At 47.0% G+C, this 21,784-nt stretch overlaps 1 protein-coding gene across 1 annotated transcript in view; it reads left to right on the top strand.

Moving 5' to 3' along the window:
• The first annotated feature begins 2,548 nt into the window (after nt 1-2,548).
• The window catches only part of HUNK (hormonally up-regulated Neu-associated kinase), a 112,847-nt gene continuing 93,611 nt past the window's right edge, over nt 2,549-21,784 (top strand). The window contains exon 1 of the mRNA XM_027101328.1: nt 2,549-2,976. Coding sequence (XP_026957129.1) covers nt 2,716-2,976 — 261 coding nt within the window. The 5' untranslated portion in view covers nt 2,549-2,715. The remainder of the gene's footprint in view (nt 2,977-21,784) is intronic.

Here is a 21,784-nt window from a genome sequence, read left to right as displayed (position 1 = left end):
TGAAATGTAGTGCTCAGGGACATCCCACAGGAAGAGAAGACATATAGTTTGGAATAATTAGTAGAGAATCTTCAATGCTGGACTAGGACTTTCAACAAGATGTTTCCTACGTATCTAACATGAGGGCAGTCCATTGTTTCGTGTACTAATTTGTCCTACATAAAGGAATTTCTGGGCTTATTCCTTATTAAACAAGGCCATTTCAGAGGACAGGACCTATAGTTCAAAAACCAGTTACTAAGCCCAGGAAGGGTAAGATTTGAACTTCTCTTTGGCATCCATCCCAGCTGATGGAATTAGCAGTGAACTTGAATCAAACCCAGGCATCAGGCTTGAAAAAGAATTAATGGGCCTGGATTTTCTCTCTTCTTCACTCCTTTCCTGACCTCCACCCCGAGAGGATAATTAAAAGGAAAGAAAATCTCTATTTCATTGTAAATATCTTCCACCATTTTTGTGCCTGAATTGGCTAGCTTTTTTTTTTTTTTTTTTTTTTTAGGCCATAAAGGTAATTTGATGAACTGTCTCTGACATTTGCCTTACTCTATAATAAAGTAATTTCTAAATTTTCATACAGAGCGAATTATCCTAAAATTTAAAGAAATTCATACTCTATTAACACATAGGCTACTAACTGGGGAAACTCTAAAACCTTTTCAGAAAGAAGATGCAGAATGGTTTTGACCCCAAAGTGAGCTCCATATTCCTCGTCCATCAGATCTTTGTTGAACATTCACTCAGTGCTGGTCATATAGCCCCCTTCTTCCGCCAGGTTACTGTCCTAAAATTTGATCATTGAATCGGAGACATTATAGCGATTGGATTGGCCTTGTGGAAATTATGGGGGTGGGGTGGGAGTAATGAAGTCCCTTAAGCACAGCAAGAAAAACATTTGAAAGTGTATTTTTAATATTGAGAAGAGGGAACAATGAGGAGACTGATGGAAAACAACCCCAGTCATAACATGTGAGTAGTGGTTCATAGCATATTTAAAATTAGATCTACTTAAAACAGGCGTTCCTCTGGGTCACTTTTCACATGGGTCAGAAAGCCCCCAAGACACTGGATTAACAACTGCTGTGCACCACCTCCTCTTCCCGCCCCGCCCCTATCTCAGAGCACTGACGTCGATCATTCCATAATTGTTTACAGCGGAGTCAGTAGTGAAAGGAACTTGAGGACCGAATCCTGCCTTTGAACTCTGATGCTGTAATGTCAGGGGTTAAGTATGCTTGAAACGCTGGTGCCTTTTATCTGGCTGCTCAACAGGTAGCATTTTGTAAATGCCTCCCCCTTCTTTCCCCCCTTCCTCCCCCCTCCCTGCCACGAGATTCCTCATTTTTGGTTTGAGAAGACGCTGGGGATCCTGGAGAAGATCAGAGTGGTCAGGGCAGCTGCACTTGTTTACGAGGGATGAGCAGAGTCAGGGCGCGCACAGAACAAAAGCCTCCAGGAGCAGGGAGCGCTGGTCCATCGCATCCTGCAATCACCGGCATCATTTCAATGGAAAGCAGAGAAGGTGTAAACGTACGAGCAGAGGCAGCAAATGCCCTGGTTCCTACGTTGCTGCTGCTACTAGTATTGTTGCGGCTGCTCCTCCTCCAACACAGCGTTCCCGTCTGGTGTGAGCCCGGGCAGACGCCCCGCCACCTCTCCATCCTTCCTTCCACCCATCCATCTATCCACCCATCCAGGGTCCAGAGGGTCCTACTATGTGCCACGCCCGGGGCTGCACACCGGGCACCTAACCCACAGTCCACCGGGTTCGAGAGAGCCTCCCTCCCTTCCTCCTGCCCGGGGTGGGTGCGGCTGGTAGTGGGGGATTTCTTCGCCGAAAGGTCCAGAAAGCCCTAGCCCCGAATCTAGGCGAGAGGCGCAGCCGGAGGCGGCCCGACTTGGGCGGCCCGGGAGCGCGCGTCTCCGAGGCAGCGCGAGGTCCCCCTGTCCGGCGCTCAGGTGGCTCCGCCGCCCACTCCGCTGCTCCCCTCCCAGGGCCCTCCCCTCTCCGGCGAGGGTCGAGTTTGGCTGTTGCGCGCGGGGAAGGAGGGGCTACGAGGGATTTGAAAGTGTACAGGCTGCAGAGTGGAGCTCGCATCTGTTCCCGCCGCCCGCGCCCGGATTAAATTTCTGCAAATTCAAACTGAATGGGGCTTTCTTCTGCTGCCTTCCAGAGGGCGCCTGCAGCCCGCCGCGCGCTGCTCTCGGGCGGGAGCGGCCGCCCGGCGCGCAGCTAGGAGCCAGCGAGCCGGACACGAGCCCGTGCGGGCCAGCCCGCGGCGGCTAGGGCGGAGGCTGCCGAGGCGCCCGGGATCCGGGACCAGGCACCCCAGCTCCGGGATCGGGCACCGGACCGCGCCGCCCCCCCCCGCCCGCCCCTCCGCAGCCGGCTTGTTCCCCGCGCACCCGAGCGGGGCGACTGTCACTAGCCGCCCGGACGGGACCCCGGGCAGGGTCTCGGGGTCCCGAAAGGGGCCCGGGCGACCCTCCGAAGAAGAACTTCTTGTGGGCGGGTCCCCGGTACCCTGTGGCCTGGGCGACCGCTATTGTCTGCGCGCGGCGCTCGGCGGCGGCCCGGGGCGCGGGAGCCGCGGGCCGGGCGGGGCCGGGCCCGGGGTGGCGGCGGGAGGCGCCGGGGGAGTCGCGTGGGCCGGACTAGGAGGAGGAGCCGCGCCCGTGGGAGCAGAGCCGGAGCGGCGCGGGCAGCGGGCAAGCGTGATGCCGGCGGCGGCGGGGGACGGGCTCCTGGGCGAGCCGGCGGCGCCCGGGGGCGGCGGCGGCGCCGAGGACGCGGCCAGGCCGGCGGCGGCCTGCGAGGGAAGTTTCCTGCCGGCCTGGGTGAGCGGCGTGCCCCGCGAGCGGCTCCGCGACTTCCAGCACCACAAGCGCGTGGGCAACTACCTCATAGGCAGCAGGAAGCTGGGCGAGGGCTCCTTCGCCAAGGTGCGCGAGGGGCTGCACGTGCTGACCGGAGAGAAGGTGAGCCGCCCGGGGCGCCGGCCCCTGGCCTTCGGGTTGGGGGATCGGGGAGGCAGGGGCGGCGGGGACCCTGCGGAGAGCCCTGCGCTGCGAGTCTGGCTGCGGAGCCCCGGACGGGCGCCTCCCGCTCCGTCGGCTTTTCCTCTCGGGTTGAAAGTGGGGTCGAGCCAGACGCGCGCGCAGACCCTCGCAGCCGGGATACCGGCCTTTCCCGAGGGGCGATCTGGGGTCACTTTCCCCGGGGGGCGACTGGTTTCCCCGCGAAGCCGCCCGCAGCCTTTTTTGCTCCTCGAAGGGCGCCGCCTGGCGGACACCAGCGCGGGGGTGGGGTGGGCTGGGGTCTGGGGGACTCTGATCTCCCGGCCGGCAGGGGCGGCAGATCAGTGGAGAGGCTGGAGCCAGGAATGGAGTGCGTGGGCCCCTACGCTGAGGGTGGGAGAGCCGATTAGCCAGCCCTTGGGGGAACTTAGAGTCTGATCCGCACCCTGGGCTCTGGGTAGGAGGTGGGAGAAGGACGAGAGCCCAGGGACGTACCCGCTTGTGGGCTGCGGCAGCTAGGGGAAGTTTTGCGTGCTCACAGGAGGGTTTTCACGCGCCGCCCCTCCCTCCACCCACCCTTCCCACCCCTGCATCCTCATATCACCCCCTCCTTCCTCCTCACTCCAGCCGCTGGGGTGGGAGCTGCAGTAAGGACCCTGCTCTGGCAGATACAGAACTACACACCGCTCTCTCCAGATTTCAGAGGTTGGGAGACGCCTTCTTATCTTCCTAGAAGAGGGGAAAGCAAAGGAGGAACCCCAGACACCTGCAAGGGTACCCCCTCCAGCCTTGTGAGACGTTAGCAGTGTGTGAACCCTTGCCAGGCAAGCCTCAGCTAGACCTAAGTTGTAACTTAGATCTGTGAGAAGAAACCCATAATATGATGACTTACTTCTGAGGTGAGGCTCCAGCCGGGAGGCTGCCCCAGCCTGGGACTTACCCTAAGCTTGGAGCTACTTCAGGCTGGGGTTGCCCCAAGCTCATGATCCTCTGAGACTCAAGGCTCCCCCCAGGCTGGGGCTTGCTCAGCACAGGTGGGGTAGTAGCCCCTTTTTGTGGCCCATTCACCAGGGAGGCATCAGCAGTGTGGGGGGGAGTGGGAAGCTCCAGGCTTCCTACCTGCCCTTCCGCCCTCTGCCCTGGGATCCTCTGTCCGGCCTGGAAGTTCCTGGGAATGCACTGCTGTGTGACCTCTGATTACTGGGCGAGCTGCCCTGCCCACCAGTCCCAAGCCTCACCTGTCTGTAATCTTCCTCCTCGGTTCCCCAGTGTGTCCTGGAGCCCCTTGCATTTGAGTGCAGGTCTCCATCACCCTTGTCACTTGTCCTTTTCCTACAGCTGCTCTGGGTGGGGTGCCCTTTGTTTTGGGTAAGTGGGGTTAGAGTGAGCAGTTCTAAAAGTGCCTCTTGCTTGAATTTCCATGCAAAATAGGAGTGTTCATGGTGAACTCACTGAATTGAGTAACTCTTCAAAGGAGAAGAAGAAGAAAAACAAAAACAAAACCAAAAAACTCCAAACCTCATTCTAGTCCAAAGGGAGCGCGGCACTGTTTACTCCTGGGTTCGCAGTGGGCTGGGAACTTACACATCCCGTCATGGCACGGGGATGCCCGAGGCCCCAGCTAGCTAACTACAGTGCGCTCAATTCTCCGTGCCCGGCACATGGGGGTAGAACTTTATTTTGATTCGAAATGTATAGGATTCAGTCTAGTTGTGTGTGTTTCCTCTTGAAACTTAGCAAAAAGAGACGGGGCGTTATGCTGACAGCAGAATGGGCAACGTTAGAGACACGCTCGCTTCCCCTGCCCTGCGGCTCAGCTGCTTCGGGCTGCCTTCCCCTTTCCGGTCCGTGCTGTGGGTCCGGCTCCTCTCCGCTGCATTTTTGCTTCTTAACATCAGGCTGTTCGTTTTGGCTGCACTGCCCGCGGATGCACTCAGAGCTCAGTCCCTAGCCCGATGCTTGGGTTCTGGAGCTCTGTGCTGGGCCCAAAGGCTCACTGAAATGTGGGGAATTCCTGCCCGGATGGGGTCCAGTGAGGATTCCCCCTCACCCTTAGGTGCTAACGCCCGTTTATCTCATCTTGTCTTTCTTAAATGATGCATCTCACTTCCTCTCCACAAGGGGAGGAACAATTAATTGGATGTAAAATTATTGTGCTGGACTAATTGATTGAATCTAGTTAAGGAGTGTGGTTCTTAGAGTGGAGAAGGAGGTTGAGAGATTTTTCCGATGTGCCCTACTTCAGCCCTGAGAATCAGTGCTCAGGGAATGCAGGCGTCGTGAGAAATCTGGGTTTTAGTTCACTTAATGGCCAGCTTGAAAGAAACAATGGGTGTCATTCATAGCTTTTTATCTCCCAGATCCAACACCTTAATGCTTAACTAAAAGATTTGGTTTTTGGCAGATCGTAGAGATTAAAATGTTGTGTGTGTGTGTGTGTGTGTGTGTGTGTGTGTGTGTGTACATGATTCTGCCTGGGAAGTATTGCTGAGTTCACGAGTCCCCAGCCCCACTCATGTGCTGGATAATGTCTTACTAAGGCCAAAACAAAGGTGAAGTCAACCTCACACTATTTGCAGCCTCCAGGTCTCTTTACAAGGTGACCTATTAAGAGGGTTTTCACCCAGAGAGGTGTTACTCCTGTGAGCCAAACAAGGGGAGACCTCGAGGTGACAGGACCCAGAGGAAGGGAGGAGACGAAGTGTCCCCAGAGTGGGTGATGTGAGTGTTCCAGAAGGGCCTCTCCCTTCAATAATTCCCCCTTTGTAGAGGTGCATACTTTCTGGAGAAAGCACTTTTCTCTATTCCTTTTTTTTGGAAAGGACACAGACCACTGCGGGAGGGGAATTAAGTCATGAAGGCTGTCCTAAGAAATAGATGTATCCCCCCCACGCCATCCCCTGAGTGGAAGGATCCAGGGCAGCCCGTCTTGAGGAATCAGTTCATGAAAAACCTGCAAAGGGGGATGGAGAAAGGGAAGAAGGGGAGGTACCCCCATGCCTGCAGTTGCAGTCTCAAACTGTGCACGTTGTGTTGGGTGATTTATGCCAACAGCCAGAGTGTTGCTGGCTTAGGGTATGTGTGTGTGTGTGCGTGCGTGTGTGTGTGTGTGTGTGTGTGTGTGTTGTGTTTTGACTTGGCGCTCGTTTCCAAAAAGCTTTGGGTGCCATCCTACATGGCTCGCTGAGAATTACCGTCTGAGTCCGTCTGACAAACGGAGCCGCTTTTTCCTGACTTTCAATCCTATCTTATCAAGAGGCTCCTTTTCCCACCACTGCCTGCGGGACAGTATTTTTTTTTTTTTTTGGCCAGCCTCTCTCCGAAGTTGTTTGAAAGTCATTTGAATCTAGTGCCCTTTTACCACTGGAAAAGAAAGGATGGCTTTGGGCAAGACCTAATTTTGTCCTCCTGTAGCTTTGAGTTGCTGCCATCCTCCGTTAACGCGGCTTTGAAAATAAATCATTCACTCGATCATGTGAAACTCTTAACCCGCACGTTCTCAGTCTGTCTTTGACTAAGTTGATGATTAGACAAGGAAAAATGATCACAAAATCAGACTTTGAAAAAAAGGATTCTCAGTGGTTTTGAGACAAAGAGCAAAGTTGCTGTGCAGGAGTATTAAGTGATAACTTTGAAATGTGCAGGAAGAGGTGTGCTTGTGGCCTCGGTATCGGTCCCCAATACCTATGAAATGCACAGTCTCTGGTACTTGATACGTTATTCATTTTAAAGATGAAAGCAGAGGCTTAGAGAGAAGAGCATAGGGGTATCTCAAGTATAGAGCAGGTTCCACAGGTAGGCGAAGCTGCAAAAAGGGAAAAATAGTTGAGGCCACAGTTACTTTTTTGTGTGATTAAGTCTCTCTGAGAGACAAAGTTAGGTACAGAAAATGATTGGTTGAGATGTTTACCTTGTTCTAACCCTTGGTTAAAAAAAAAAAAGCCTGTTTATCACTTTCATTGGAGCTATTTTGGGGCTAAAAATAAGGGTTGCCTGCTTAGTAAGTTGCCAATAATTATGCTTCAAGCATGACAGCACCAGATACCTGGAGTGAAGGAGTTACTAAAAATACAATTTACTATGTTTTTTGGATCAGGAAATATGACTAATTTTAGAGGTGGCCTTTTGGCAGATCTGTTTTTAGCAAGTATTTCGGAAACAAACAGGTGCTAAATCCTGTATTTTTTTTTTTTTTTTAAGTGGTAGAAATTTAGGGGTAATAGCTCTGAGGCTCAAGAAATGCCCAGGGAACTGGAAATTCCTATTAGTCCCCAGCAGGGATTTCTTGGCAAGCGAAAGGCATTGGGGAAAAGCACCTGCTCAGTGTGTTGCTTGTGACAAAGCAGTGCCTATAGTTTCCGAGATTGCATGCTGCAGTTCACAGGCACAATCTTTTTGAACTTCCTGCCCTGCCTCATCTTTTTGAAGTCCTTGTGAATGATGGAAATTGGCACTTTGGGCTCACTTCTCAGTGTTCATTGATACGCAGGTCCCATGGACTTCAAAGGGCGCTTTGAGTCAGCACAACAGTGCTGAATAGTGCCCACGAAGAGGACACAGCCTGACATTTTCTCTGCGGGTGTGGAGTCACCGGCACAGGCTGGGCTCAACGACAGCGGTCCTCACGCTGGTGGCTGTTCCAGTGCCGCGTGGCAATCATCCATCCCAGGGGTTAACTTTTCCAGGAGGTGTGGGGAGTGGCAGCCGTGTCTGCCCAGAGAGAGGAGCAGACTGGGTGTCCTGTGGGAAGGTGGTTTGGACACCAAGTATCGTTTACCTCGGGATGTACGCCCCATCTCGATTATTCATGGTAACCCAGCGACCTGCTCTCTTGGTTAATTGAAACCCGTAGATAATCCCCAAGCCTTACTTTTAGCAAACTGGTGAAACCTCTTCCTCTGCTCAGCCTGGGCCCTGGCCACTTTCAAGTGCTGACCTGAATTGAATTTCATGCTCTCTGATGAAATGGTGCTGGCTGGTAGGACGAGCAGCAGGGAAGGGGTGAACCACGGGACCTGAATGGTACCCGAGGAGGTAGATACTTCTACAAAGGTAAACAGCTGTTGCCTCTCCTGTCTCCTGAACGCCAGCTCAGCGGTATAGCGCCTTGTGGCACGTTCAGGGTCTTCCATGCATTTTCTCATTAGTTGCTAGAAGCAGCCCTGGGCAGGTGAGAACCAACTCGCTGGCGTCCTTACCTTTGTTGACTACGTGGGGGTATGCCCTGAGTAGATTTTTCCTCTGACCTTCTCTTCTCTATTGCTAGGGCTGCCCTAACAAATGACCACGAACTGGGCGGCTTAAAACAACAGAAATGTATTCTCTTAGACTTCTGGAAGCCACAGGTCCAAAATCAAGGTGTTGGCAGAACCTATGAAAGCTCTAGGGGAGGATCTTTCCACGCCTTTTGCAGCTTCTGGTGTTTGCCGACCATCCCCGGCACCCCTTGGCTTGTGGATGCAACACCCCAATCTCTGCCTCTGCCTTCATATGCCCTTCTTTCCCCTGTGTGTCTTCTCTGTCTCCAAATCTCCCTCTCCTTATAAGGAAGGAGGGGAATGTGGTCTTACGGTGTATACTCGGGACCAGCACCTGTGAGGGGAGGAGAGGCGAGGAGAGGGGCAAGGCAGCATGGGGCAGAGGCAGAAGTTGGGCCCCGATGCAGTCCCAGCTGAAGCCCCCTGCCCATGCCATGCTGCACTCCGGAGGTGAGAGGTCCAAGCTGGGGCTCTGCATCTTTATATCTACTGAGGTGTCCAAGTTGGGGCGAGGGGACTGAGCCTTTGTAACTTTGGACCCTGGACCCGTCATTGGGTGAGGGCTGCCCTGGGAAGGGGCGTGGCTTTGGACACTTGCTGAGGGTAGTTCCTGGGGTGAGCTCGCAGCAGAGGTCAGCAGCTGGGGAGGAAGTTCTTAGTCCAGAAAGGGAAGTGGTGCAGCGCGGCCAGGTGTCCACTGCTTACTGGGAGAGACGGGCCGGAGTCCAGGGTCTTGATCTGAGTCCAGGCCGGATCCGTAAACAAAGTGGGCAGCTTCCCGCCCTACCTTGCCCACCTGGTTATGATGCTTCTCCACCTGAAATGAGGGAACAGCCACAGTCTACTTCCTAACAGAGAGCATCCTGGGAATACTCTGGCCTCACGTTTCTTTTCACGTAGGATGCTCAGGGCTCACTGTTGGGTTTGTGGGTACCTTTGGGGTACTTTCATGTGTTCTATGTGTTTTCTCTTGAGGAGTTTATGTCCACAGAGTCAGGCTAACTTGTCGACCAGCGTGTCTAATCAGAGACAGTGGGAGAGATCGTCCCTCCCCCATCACTCCTGAGCTGTGGGAAATTGGATTGTTGCCAAACAGAGTCATGATTCGGGACATTCGGGTGACAGGAAGGATTGCTCGGGAGGGAGCCATCTCTTAACACCCTCTTACCACGTCTACCTCCAGCGAACCGGCTCTTCCCTACAGCTATGCAGTTTCTAATTACTGGATTCTTTCTGGTTTTTAATCACGTGTGTGTGTGTTTTAAGATTCGTTTGCCTAAAGTCTGCAATAGGAAATACAGACACGTGGTCTTAAATGGAAAGGTTTCAAGAGGGGATGCAGTGAGAGGTAATTCTGCCTTTACCTGTGTGCCTCAGTGACGGGTTCCTCTCCCCAGAGGCAACCCCACTTCTAGTTTCCTGTGTATCCTTCCAAACATACTCTATCTGCATACAAGTGTACATACATTTGATACTCCATATGCATGCATTTGTAAAGGTATAGATATAGGGAAATATATTTTTACACTATACATGCTGTTCAGTATGTTGCTTTTTTCACTTAACAATATATCTTGAACATCCTTCCCCCAAATTACTACAGAATTGCCTTACTCTTTTCAATTACTGCATAGTATTCATCGTATGGAGGTACCATGTTTACTTAGTCATTCCTTGATAAGTATGCCAATGGACATTACTTAAGGAATTAAGCACAATTAAAGAATGGACATTTACGTTGTATACAATTTTTTCTTATTCCCCAATAGTGCAGCAGTAAATATCTGTGCCTTTGTGTCATCTTGTAAATGTTTCAGGTATATCTGAGGGATAAATTCCTAGTCTTAGGCGAAAGGGTATGACTCTTTTTTTTTTGGCCACACTGTGCAGCTTGTGGGATCTTAGTTCCCCAACCAGGGATCGAACCTGGGTTCCTGCAGTGAAAGCTCTGAGTCCTAACCACTGGACTACGGGGGAATTCCCAAGGGTATGACTTTTAACTGTTGATGAATACTGCCAAATTGCCTGCCAAAGAGGTTGTCCTAGTTTATACTTCCATCAACCTGGTATGTGAGTTTCTTTCCACATCTTTATCAATATAAGGTACTCTCAAACTTTCTGATCTTTGCCTATCTAGTAGATTAAACATGGTATCTTTTTTATGTGTAGTTTATCATATTTGTAAGTGAATTGAACATATTTCATATGTCCAAAAACAATTTGGATTTCATTTCTGTTAACTGTTCATGTCCATTCTCCATCTTCCCTTGGGTTTTTGGTCTTCTTCTTATTGATTTATAGGCACTTTTTGTATTTTAAGGCCATCAGTCCTCTTCCAGTGATATATTTTGAAGCCTCCTCTACCTTGCTTGCTCCCTGCTTATTCTTTGTCTTTGTTTCTTGGTCATCCTCACCATTGCAGAGGTTATTTCCCTGGATTCTACTAACTAGTGAGGGGCCATAAGGAGCTTTGCGGTTCCATGGACCCCTACAAATTGTATGTGTATAATTATATTTCTGGGGCAAGGATCCATGACTTCATCAGATTCTACAAGGAATTATTTACCCCCAAAATGTTAAGAGCCACTGCTTCGTTGCCATCTGTGTCAGCAATGCTATCTGAATGGAGGTTTGTACGTTGGGATCAGGATTTGGATCACCTTGGCATGTTAGCACCTGTGCTAACTGGGCTGAAGTTGCAGGTTACACTCGGGCTAGGCAGGTGATTCTATGACTGTGACCTTGCCTTGGCATGCCTAATTTCTGCCTTCCTGTCCCCCACCATGCCTGGGTCACAGAGAAAGGGCATGATAGAGTGTGGACAGATTTTTGGAAGACGTTGACTCTTGCTAGGACATGTTTGAATCGTGTCCCATTATTTCTTCATGGGAAAGGTGATAGATACAGTTGATGGTGGGTGGTTGAGAAGAAAGAGAAAGAGGGAGCATCAAGGGAAATGAAAACCTTTTAAGGAGCAATAGCTGCCTCTTAACTTGGACATAAAATGCACCGAGTCAAGTGTAAGCACGTGTGTAAAAATATTCCTGGGACCCTTTGGGGCTATTTTGTCCACGCTCGAAGCATTCCGGCGGGTGGTACTGGTGGAGTGAACTGGGCCTGTTTGGAGTCCTGGAGGGCAGCATGGCCTCGCTCTGATGACCCTCTCTATTGCTCCTGTCACTCTCTGCCCCCTTACCCTGCTTTGTCTTTCCTCAAAGTGCTTCTCACCACCTGTATTAGTTTGCTAGAGCTGCTGTAACAAAGTACCATACACTGGGTGGCTTAAACAGCAGAGACTTACTGCCACACAGTTTTGGAGGCCAGAGCCCGAAATCAAGGTGTTGGCAGGGTTGGTTCCTCCTGAGGGCTGTGAGGGCAGGATCTGCTCTAGGCCCCTCTCCTTGGTTTGGGGATAGCTTTCTTCTCTCTGTGCATTTTCACATTGTTTTCCTCTGTGTGTGTCTGTCTCTGTGTCCACATTTCCCCTTTTCATGAGCACATCAGTCGTACTAGGGTCCATCCTAATGACCTCACTTGATGACCTCTGTCAAGATCATTATTGCCGAATAAGGTGAAATTCTGAGGTACTGGGGGCTAGTCTGAATGTTTGTGTCCCCTCAAAGTTCATAGGTTAAAACCTAATCCCCAATGTGACGGTATTAGGAGGTAGGGCCTTTTGGAGGTGATTAGGCCATGTGGACAGAGCCCTTATGAATGGGATTCCTGGCCTTAAAAAAGAAACCCTAGAAAGCTCTTTTGCCTGTTCTTCCATGTGAGGCTATAGCAAGAAGATGCTGTCTAGGAACCAGGAAGAGTGATCTCACCAGACGCCACATCTGCCTTGGTCTTGGACTTCCCAGCCTGCAGAACTGTGAGAAATAAATGTCTGTTATTTATAAGCTATTTGGCCTATGGTATTTGTTATAGCAGCCTGAACAGACTAAGAAAGGACTTAAACAGATGAATTGGGGTGGGGCTCCATTCAATTCATACCATCACCTGACCCCATGGTATGTATTTCTGTGTTCATATGTTTATTATTTTTCTCCCCATTAGACCGTAAGCCCCATGAGGAAAGGATCACTGCTTTATGCTTGGTGGCTAGAATAGTATCTGGTACAGAGACGGTGCTCAGTCAATATTTTCTGAATGGATCAAAGAGTGCTTTGATCTCCCCAGGCCATGAGGACGTTGGCCGGAATGGTTTTGTTTTGTTTTTTTTTTTGTTGCGCCACGGAGCTTACGGGATCTTAGTTCCCCGACCAGGAATCGAATCCGGGCTCCATCAGTGAAAGCATGGAGTCCTAACCACTGGGGCACCAGGGAATTCCTTGGCCGGGAACGGTTTGACAGCCCTGTCTCTCTCACTTCCTTGCAGCTCCTGGGTGCGCCTGTGTGAGCAGTGAGGAGATTGGACAGCTTGTTCAGCTGGCGCTCTTTGGGAAAAATCCCAGACCCAGGACAGCTGTGCCTTCTGCAGGGACTTGTTAAGGAAGTCACCTAGGTATCAGAGGGACCAGCCAGAGACAGAAAGATATCCTGCAGTGTCATGGGACTGTTAATGGACCCTCAGCTCTTTCCTGAGAAAACGTACCAACACTGCAGCAGATGGGCGACGTTGCTATTTGCAAACATACATTCCTTTGGATGTTTCCCATGGAGATATATGGAGTTTTGGATTCTGTCTCTTTAACTAAAGATTTTTTTATGAGTTTATCAGTCTCTTAGCCAAATTGCTGCCGAAACATTTAGCAAACCTGCTTGCTTGTCTTGCCTGTTCTCTGAGCCATTTGATTCATTCTCATCCCTTTCCTTGCGTTATCTCTGTCATGGTTTTTTTTTTTTTTGAAGTATAGTTGACTTACAATGTTGTGTTAGTTTCTGCTGTATAGCAAAGTGATTCAGTTTTATATATGTGTGTGTGTGTCTATATATATATGTGTATATATATATATATATATATTCCTTTTTTATATTCTTTTCCATTATGGTTTATCATAGGATATGGAATATAGTTCTCTGTGCTGCACAGTGGAACCTTGCTGTTTATCCATCCTATATATAAAAGCTTACATCTGCTCACCCCAAACTCCCCCACCCTCCTCCTTGGCAACCATCAGTCTGTTCTCTATGTCCATGATTCTGTTTCTGTTTCATAGATAGGTTCATTTGTGTCATACTTTAGATTCTACATATAAGCGATATCGTATGGTGTTTGTCTTTCTCTTTCTGACTCACTTCACTTAGTATGATAATCTCTAGTTGTATCCATGTTGCTGCAAAGGGCATGATTTCATCCTTTTTTATGGCTGAGTAGTATTCCATTATACATATGTACCACATCTTCTTTTTCTTTTTCGGCTGTGCTTTGCGGCTTGCAGGATCTTAGTTCCCTGACCAGGGATTGAACCCGGGGCCACAGCAGTGAAAAAGCCAAGTCCTAACCACTGGACTGCCAGGGAGTTCCGTGTACCACATTTTCTTTATCCATTCATGTGTCAATGGACATTTAGATTGTTTCCGTGTCTTGGCTATTGTGAATAGTGCTGCTATGAACATAGGGGTGCATGTATCTTTTTGAATTATAGTTTTGTCTGGATATATGCCCAGGAGTGGGATTGCTGGATCATATGGTAGCTCTATTTTTAGTTTTCTGAGGAACCTCCATACTGTTCTCCATAGTGGCTGTATCAATTTACATTCCCACCAGCAGTGTGGGAGGGTTCCCTTTTCTCCACACCCTCTCCAGCAAGTGTTATTTGTGGACTTTTTCATTATGGCCATTCTGGCCGGTGTGAGGTGGTGCCTCTGTAGTGTTGATTTGCATTTCTCTAATAACTAGAGATGTTGTATCTCTGTCATTTTAATCTCCTACTGAGTTTCTGTTGTCTTACATCCTGCCCCATGGCTTTTTGGTAAGGGGTCTGGCCATCCTTCTGACCCTGTTCAGATACTCTTTTTTTTTTCCGTACGCAGGCCTCTCACTGCTGTGGCCTCTCCCGTTGCGGAGCACAGGCTCCGGACGCGCAGGCCCAGCGGCCATGGCTCACGGACCCAGCCGCTCTGCGGCATGCGGGATCTTCCCGGACCGGGGCACGAACTCGCGTCCCCTGCATCGGCAGGCGGACTCTCAACCACTGCACCACCAGGGAAGCCCTGTTCACATACTCCTGTTCCACGAATCTCTTCTCTTGGTCACGACTTGCTCTTCGCCAGAGCTCTGTGCACAGGAAGGGTGAACAGCAGTGAGGGATGCCCCCTGGTCATGGTGCTGGCGGACGAAGCAAGTGGAAAATGCAGCAGCCACCCACGAGGAGGCTTGCTCTCTCTGTTTCAGATGATGGGATGAAGTTCTGAATCCCAATGATTCTCTTGTCTACCTGGAGCAGAGCAGGGTGTTCGTGACCTTCTGAGTCACCAAAAACCTACAGGAGAGGATTGCGTGCTTGCTCTTTGCTTTGACCACGAGGATGTAATACTGATAACAATAGTAATAATTAACATTTACGCATCGCATACCATCTGCTAGGCCATGTCCTAGATGCTTTGCTGCAGAATAGAATTTATTCCTTACAGTGGCTTTTGTAGTAGGCAGTGTTGTCCCAGTTTTGTAGCTTAGGTTAACCAGCCGTCCGGGGTGCCCAAGAGTCTCTAAAGTCCTGCATTTGGGGAAACTCCTAAGATAACAGCAAAACCAGAGGAACCCAAGAAGACATCTCATCAGTATTTGGAATCCTACTGAGGGTTTTCAAATGAAAGTATTAAAGAGCAGTTAATCAGGTCATGAATAAGTGATGAACGTACCAAACCCCAAAGCCCAAAGCCAGGGCGTAACTGAGATGCTTGTTGTGGACGAAGACCTCCACTCGTGGTCCTGGGTGGTGAGGGGGGCTTTTCCCACCCCTGGGCTCCAATATGTTAGGTTCACTGTGCACTCCAAGTCTCCAGTGTGGGCAGAGGTCCTGGTCTGCCATCTTTTACAAGTTCACAATGAGATGAAGAGATTGAACCTGCTCTGTGTGTGTGTGTGTGTGTGTGTGTGTGTGTGTGTGTGTGTATTATTAAATAAAAATCATAATACCGAGCTAAATATAAACACACACAACTTTTCAAAGATTTTTTTGATGTGAACCATTTTGAAAGTCTTTATTGAATTTGTTACAATATTGCTTCTGTTTTATATTTTGTTTTCTTGGCCATGAGGCATGTGGGATCTTAGCTCCCCAACCAGGGATCGAGCCCACACCCCCTGCATTGGAAGGTGAAGTCTTAACCACTGGACCACCAAGGAAGTCCCCACACATAATTTTTTGGTAGCAGATTTTCTTTTTTTTTTTAATGACAAGGTATTTCACTCTTTAATTAATTAATTTATTTTTGCTGTGTTGGGTCTTCGTTGCTGTGCGAGGGCTTTCTCTAGTTGCGGCGACCGGGGGCCACTCTTCATCACGGTGCACGGGCCTCTCACTGTCGCGGCCTCTCGTTGCGGAGCGCAGGCTCCAGACGCGCAGGCTCAGTAGTTGTGGCTCATGTGCCCAGTTGCTCCACTGCACATGGGCTCTTCCCAGGGCTCGAACCTGTGTCCCCTGCATTGGCAGGCAGATTCCCAACCGCTGCGCCACCAGGGAAGACCCGCTAGCAGATTTTCTTAATGAAGGAAGCGATGGGTACTAGGAGATACCTTGAGCAGCTCTGATTAGCATTCAGTCTTAGTTTTAATACCTTTCTTTTGCGCTGGAGGGAGAAAAATCTGTATGAGGGGAGAGAGGATTTTGAATAAAGGTAAGCTGCAAATGCACGTCTTATGTAGCTCACTGAACAGTCCCTGAGAGTCTCCTCATTAGACCACCCTCCTTCAAGAATGAACAGATTATTTATTAAAAAACAATGCAGAACACCTAGTACCTTTGCCTAGTTTATTTATGCAGACGGTTGGAGCTAGACTAGCTTTTCTAAGCCTTTGCTCTGTCCCCATTTGGGCTAAGAAGGGACGCTGGAGCCAAACAGAAGGAAGTGCCCAAGTGAAAATGAAGCTGCAAGGAAAGTGACTGTAAAGTCTGGGATCAGAATATTCTAGCATGTTACCTGAGCCCTACTTTAGTGAAACCAAATGGATAGAGATAAGTGTTATCACTTACGTAATCTGGTCTTTCGGTGGAATTACTGCTTTGATGTAGAAGTCGAGGTTTTTAAGTGTATTCTTTATTCCAGGTTAAAAATTTAATTAGAGAAACTAGTTGATGACTCAGTTCTCAGTTGAACATTTACATTTATAATACTAATAAAAAAACTTGTTTTGAAAATACTTCTTCAGGTTTGTAAAGTGTCAGTTCCCCGGGATGACACTTTTTTTTTTTTTTTTTTTTTTGCGGTATGCGGGCCTCTCACTGTTGTGGCCTCTCCCGTTGCGGAGCACAGGCTCCGGACGCACAGGCTCAGCGGCCATGGCTCACGGGCCAAGCCGCTCCGCGGCACGTGGGATCTTCCCGGACCGGGGCACGAACCCATGTCCCCTGCATCGGAGGCGGACTCTCAACCACTGCGCCACGAGGGAAACCCCGGGATGACATTTTATTCTATTAAAAACTAACATTTGTGAGCAGTGGCTGTAATTTCAAGCCCAATTTGACATAATGAAACTTGAATTTCCCTCTGGAGGGAGGGTGCTTTATGGCTATGGTACCCCCAACCCAATTCAGTACCCTGAGATGCTTCTTCCTAGATCAAAAATGAGCTTTTTGTCGTAGAAGCCATTAAATTAAAGCACCTGAGAGCACATAGACTAACAAATGGTTTCTTTCCAATAATCAGACTTGGAATAATGTGCTACAGATTTCAACAGGGCATATTTTTAAAAATATATATGTAAATCATCTAGTATAAATCCGTGTTTTTCCTATGATCAGCTATATTTTTTAAATAAATTTTTAAAGTATTTTGGACCAAGTACTTCGTGTTTTAGAATTTTTTCAGCTAGTCTAGTCACTGGCACATTCTAGAATATTTGTGGGTTTTAATTTATCAAAAAAAATCCTGGGCTAATATTTGTTAATTGCCATGTATTTTGTTCTTGCATAGCCCCTTACTTATACTTTTTTCATTATTTTCTTTAACATCTTTATTGGAGTATAATTGCTTTACAATGGTGTGTTAGTTTCTGCTTTATAACAAAGTGAATCAGTTATACATATACATATGTTCCCATATCTCTTCCCTCTTGCGCCTCCCTCCCTCCCACCCTCCCTATACCGCCCCTCTAGGTGGTCACAAAGCACTGAGCTGATCTCCCTGTGCTATGCGGCTGCTTCCCACTAGCTATCTATTTTACGTTTAGTAGTGTATATATGTCCATGCCACTCTCTCACTTCCTCCCAGCTTACTCTTCCCCCTCCCCGTGTCCTCAAGTCCATTCTCTACGTCTGCATCTTTATTCCTATCCTGCCCCTAGGTTCTTCATAACCCTTTTTTTTTTTTTTTTAGATTCCATATATATGTGTTAGCATACGGTATTTGTCTTTCTCTTTCTGACTTACTTCACTCTGTATGACAGACTCTAGGTCCATCCACCTCACTACAAATAACTCAATTTCATTTCTTTTTATGGCTGAAAAATATTCCATTGTATTTATGTGCCACGTCTTCTTTATCCATTCATCGTCGATGGACACTTAGGTTGCTTCCATGTCCTGGCTATTGTAAATAGAGCTGCAATGAACATTGTGGTACATGACTCTTTTTGAGTTATGGTTTTCTCAGGGTTTATGCCCAGTAGTGGGATTGCTGGGTCGTATGGTAGTTCTATTTGTAATTTTTTAAGGAACCTCCATACTGTTCTCCATAGTGGCTGTATCAATTTACATTCCCACCAACAGTGCAAGAGTGTTCCCTTTTCTCCACACCTTCTCTAGCATTTATTGTTTGTAGATTTTTTGATGATGGCCATTATGACCGGTGTGGAATGATATCTCATTGTAGTTTTGATTTGCATTTCTCTAATGATTAATGATGTTGAGCATTCTTTCGTGTGTCTGTTGGCATCTTCTTTGGAGAAATGTCTATTTAGGTCTTCTGCCCATTTTTGGATTGGGTTGTTTGTTTCTTTGTTATTGAGCTGCATGAGCGGCTTGTAAATTTTGGAGATTAATCCTTTGTCAGTTGCTTCATTTGCAAATATTTTCTCCCATTCTGAGGGTTGTCTTTTGGTCTTGTTTATGGTTTCCTTTGCTGTGCAAAAGCTTTTAAGTTTCATTAGGTCCCATTTGTTTATTTTTGTTTTTATTTCCGTTTCTCCAGGAGGTGGGTCAAAAAGGATCTTCCTGTGATTTATGTCATAGAGTGTTCTGCCTATGTTTTCCTCTAAGAGTTTGATAGTGTCTGGCCTTACATTTAGGTCTTTAAACCATTTTGAGCTTATTTTTGTGTATGGTGTTAGGGAGTGTTCTAATTTCATACTTTTACATGTACCTGTCCAGTTTTCCCAGCACCACTTATTGAAGAGGCTGTCTTTTCTCCACTGTATATTCTTGCCTCCTTTATCAAAGATAAGGTGACCATATGTGCGTGGGTTTTTCTCTGGGCTTTCTATCATGTTCCATTGATCTATATTTCTGTTTTTGTGCCGGTACCATAGTGTCTTGATTACTGTAGCTTTGTAGCACATTCTGAAGTCAGGGAGCCTGATTCCTCCAACTCCATTTTTTGTTCTCAAGATTGCTTTGGCTATTCGGTATCTTTTGTGTTTCATTACAAATTGTGAAATTTTTTGTTCTACTTCTGTGAAAAATGCCAGTGGTAGTTTGATAGGGATTGCATTGAATCTGTAGATTGCTTTGGGTAGTATAGTCATTTTCACAGTGTTGATTCTTCCAATCCAAGGACATGGTATATCTCTCCATCTATTTGTATCATCTTTAATTTCTTTCATCAGTGTCTTATAATTTTCTTCATACAGGTCTTTTGTCTCCTTAGGTAGGTTTATTCCTAGATATTTTATTATTTTTGTTGCAATGGTAAACGGGAGTGTTTTTTTAATTTCACTTTCAGATTTTTCATCACTAGTGTATAAGAATGCCAGAGATTTCTCTGCATAAATTTTGTATCCTGCTACTTTACCAAATTCATTGATTAGCTCTAGTAGTTTTCTGGTAGCATCTTTAGGATTCTTTATGTATAGTATCATGTCATCTGCAAACAGTGACAACTTTACTTCTTCTTTTCGGATTTGGATTCCTTTTATTTCTTTTTCTTCTCTGATTGCTGTGGCTAAAACTTCCAAAACTATGTTGAGTAAGAGTGGTGAGAGTGGGCAACCTTGTCTTGTTCCTGATCTTAGTGGGAATGTTTTCAGTTTTTCACCATTGAGGACGATGTTGCCTGTGGGTTTGTCATATATGGCCTTTATTATGTTGAGGAAAGTTCCCTCTATGCCTACTTTCTGCAGGGTTTTTATCATAAATGGGTGTTGAATTTTGTCGAAAGCTTTCTCTGCATCTATTGAGATGATCATATGGTTTTTCGCCTTCAATTTGTTAATATGGTGTATCACGTTGATTGATTTGCGTATACTGAAGAATCCTTGCATTCCTGGAATAAACCCCACTTGATCATGGTGTATGATCCTTTTAATGTGCTGTTGGATTCTGTTCTCTAGCATTTTGTTGAGGATTTTTGCATCTATGTTCATCAGTGATATTGGCCTGTAGTTATCTTTCTTTGTGACATCTTTGTCTGGTTTTGGTATCAGGGTGATGGTGGCCTCGTCGAATGAGTTTGGGAGTGTTCCTCCCTCTGCTATATTTTGGAAGAGTTTGAGAAGGATAGGTGTTAGCTCTTCTCTAAATGTCTGATAGAATTTGCCTGTGAAGCCATCTGGTCCTGGGCTTTTGTTTGTTGGAAGATTTGTTTTTTGTAAATTAATTAATTAATTAATTTATGGCTGTGTTGTGTCTTCGTTTCTGTGTGAGGGCTTTCTGTAGTTGTGGCACGAGGGGATCACTCTTCATTGCGGTGCGCGGGCCTCTCACTATCACTGCCTTTCTCGTGGCGGAGCACAGGCTCCAGACGCGCAGGCTCAGTAATTGTGGCTGACGGGCCCAGTTGCTCCGCGGCATGTGGGATCTTCCCAGACCAGGGCTCGAACCCGTGTCCCATGCATTGGCAGGCAGATTCACAACCACTGCGCCACCAGGGAAGCCCTGTTGGAAGATTTTTAATCACAGTTTCAATTTCAGGGCTTGTGATTGGTCTGATCATATTTCCATTTCTTCCTGGTTCAGTCTCAGAAGGTGGTGCATTTCTAAGAATTTGTCCATTTCTTCCAGGTTGTCCATTTTATTGGCATAGGGTTGCTTGTAGTAACCTCTCATGATCCTTTGTATTTCTGCAGTGTCGGTTGTTACTTCTCCTTTCTCATTTCTAAATCTATTGATTTGAGTCTTCTCCCTTGAGTCTGACTAATTGTTTATCAATTTTGTTTATCTTCTCAAAGAATCAGCTTTTAGTTTTATTGACCTTTGCTATTGTTTCCTTCATTTCTTTTTCATTTATTTCTGATCTGATCTTTATGATTTCTTTCCTTCTGCTAACTTTGGGGTTTTTTTGTTCTTCTTTCTCTAATTGCTTTAGGTGCAAGGTTAGGTTGTTTATTTGAGATGCTTCCTGTTTTTTAAGGTAGGATTGTATTGCTATAAACTTCTCTCTTAGAACTGCTTTTGCTGCATCCCATAGTTTTTGGGTCGTCGTGTCTCCATTGTCATTTATTTCTAGGTTTTTTTTTTGATTTCCTCTTTGATTTCTTCAGTGATCACTTCGTTATTAAGTAGTGTATTGTTTAGCCTCCATGTGTTTGTATTTTTTACAGATCTTTTCCTGTAATTGGTATCTAGTCTCATAGCGTTGTGGTCAGAAAAGATACTTGCTGCAATTTCAATTTTCTTAAATTTACCAAGTCTAGATTTGTGACCCAAGATATGATCTATCCTGGAGAATGTTCCATGAGCACTTGAGAAAAATGTGTACTCTTTTGTTTTTGGATGGAATGTCCTATAAATATCAATTAAGTCCATCTTGTTTAATGTATCATTTAAAGCTTGTGTTTCCTTACTTATTTTCATTTTGGATGACCTGTCCATTGGTAAAATGGGTTGTTAAAGTCCCCTACTATGATTGTGTTACTGTCAATTTCCCCTTTTATGGCTGTTAGTATTTGCCTTATGTATTGAGGTGCTCCTATGTTGGGTGCATAAATATTTACAATTGTTATATCTTCTACTTGGATCGATCCCTTGATCATTATGTAGTGTCCTTCTTTGTCTCTTTTAATAGTCTTTATTTTAAAGTCTATTTTCTCCGATATGAGAATTGCTACTCCAGCTTTCTTCTGATTTCCGTTTGCATGGGATATCTTTTTCCATCCCCTCACTTTCAGTCTGTATGTGTCCCTAGGTCTGAAATGGGTCTCTTGTAGACAGCATATATACGGGTCTTGTTTTTGTATCCATTCACCCAGTCTG

Source organism: Aethalodelphis obliquidens, unplaced genomic scaffold, assembly GCF_003676395.1.
Source record: "Aethalodelphis obliquidens isolate GAN/ISIS:26980383/991018 unplaced genomic scaffold, ASM367639v1 scaffold1, whole genome shotgun sequence".
Lineage (NCBI taxonomy): Eukaryota > Metazoa > Chordata > Mammalia > Artiodactyla > Delphinidae > Aethalodelphis > Aethalodelphis obliquidens.
The sequence above is the reverse complement of the archived record's forward strand: the minus strand, read 5'-3'. Positions and strand labels throughout refer to the sequence as shown.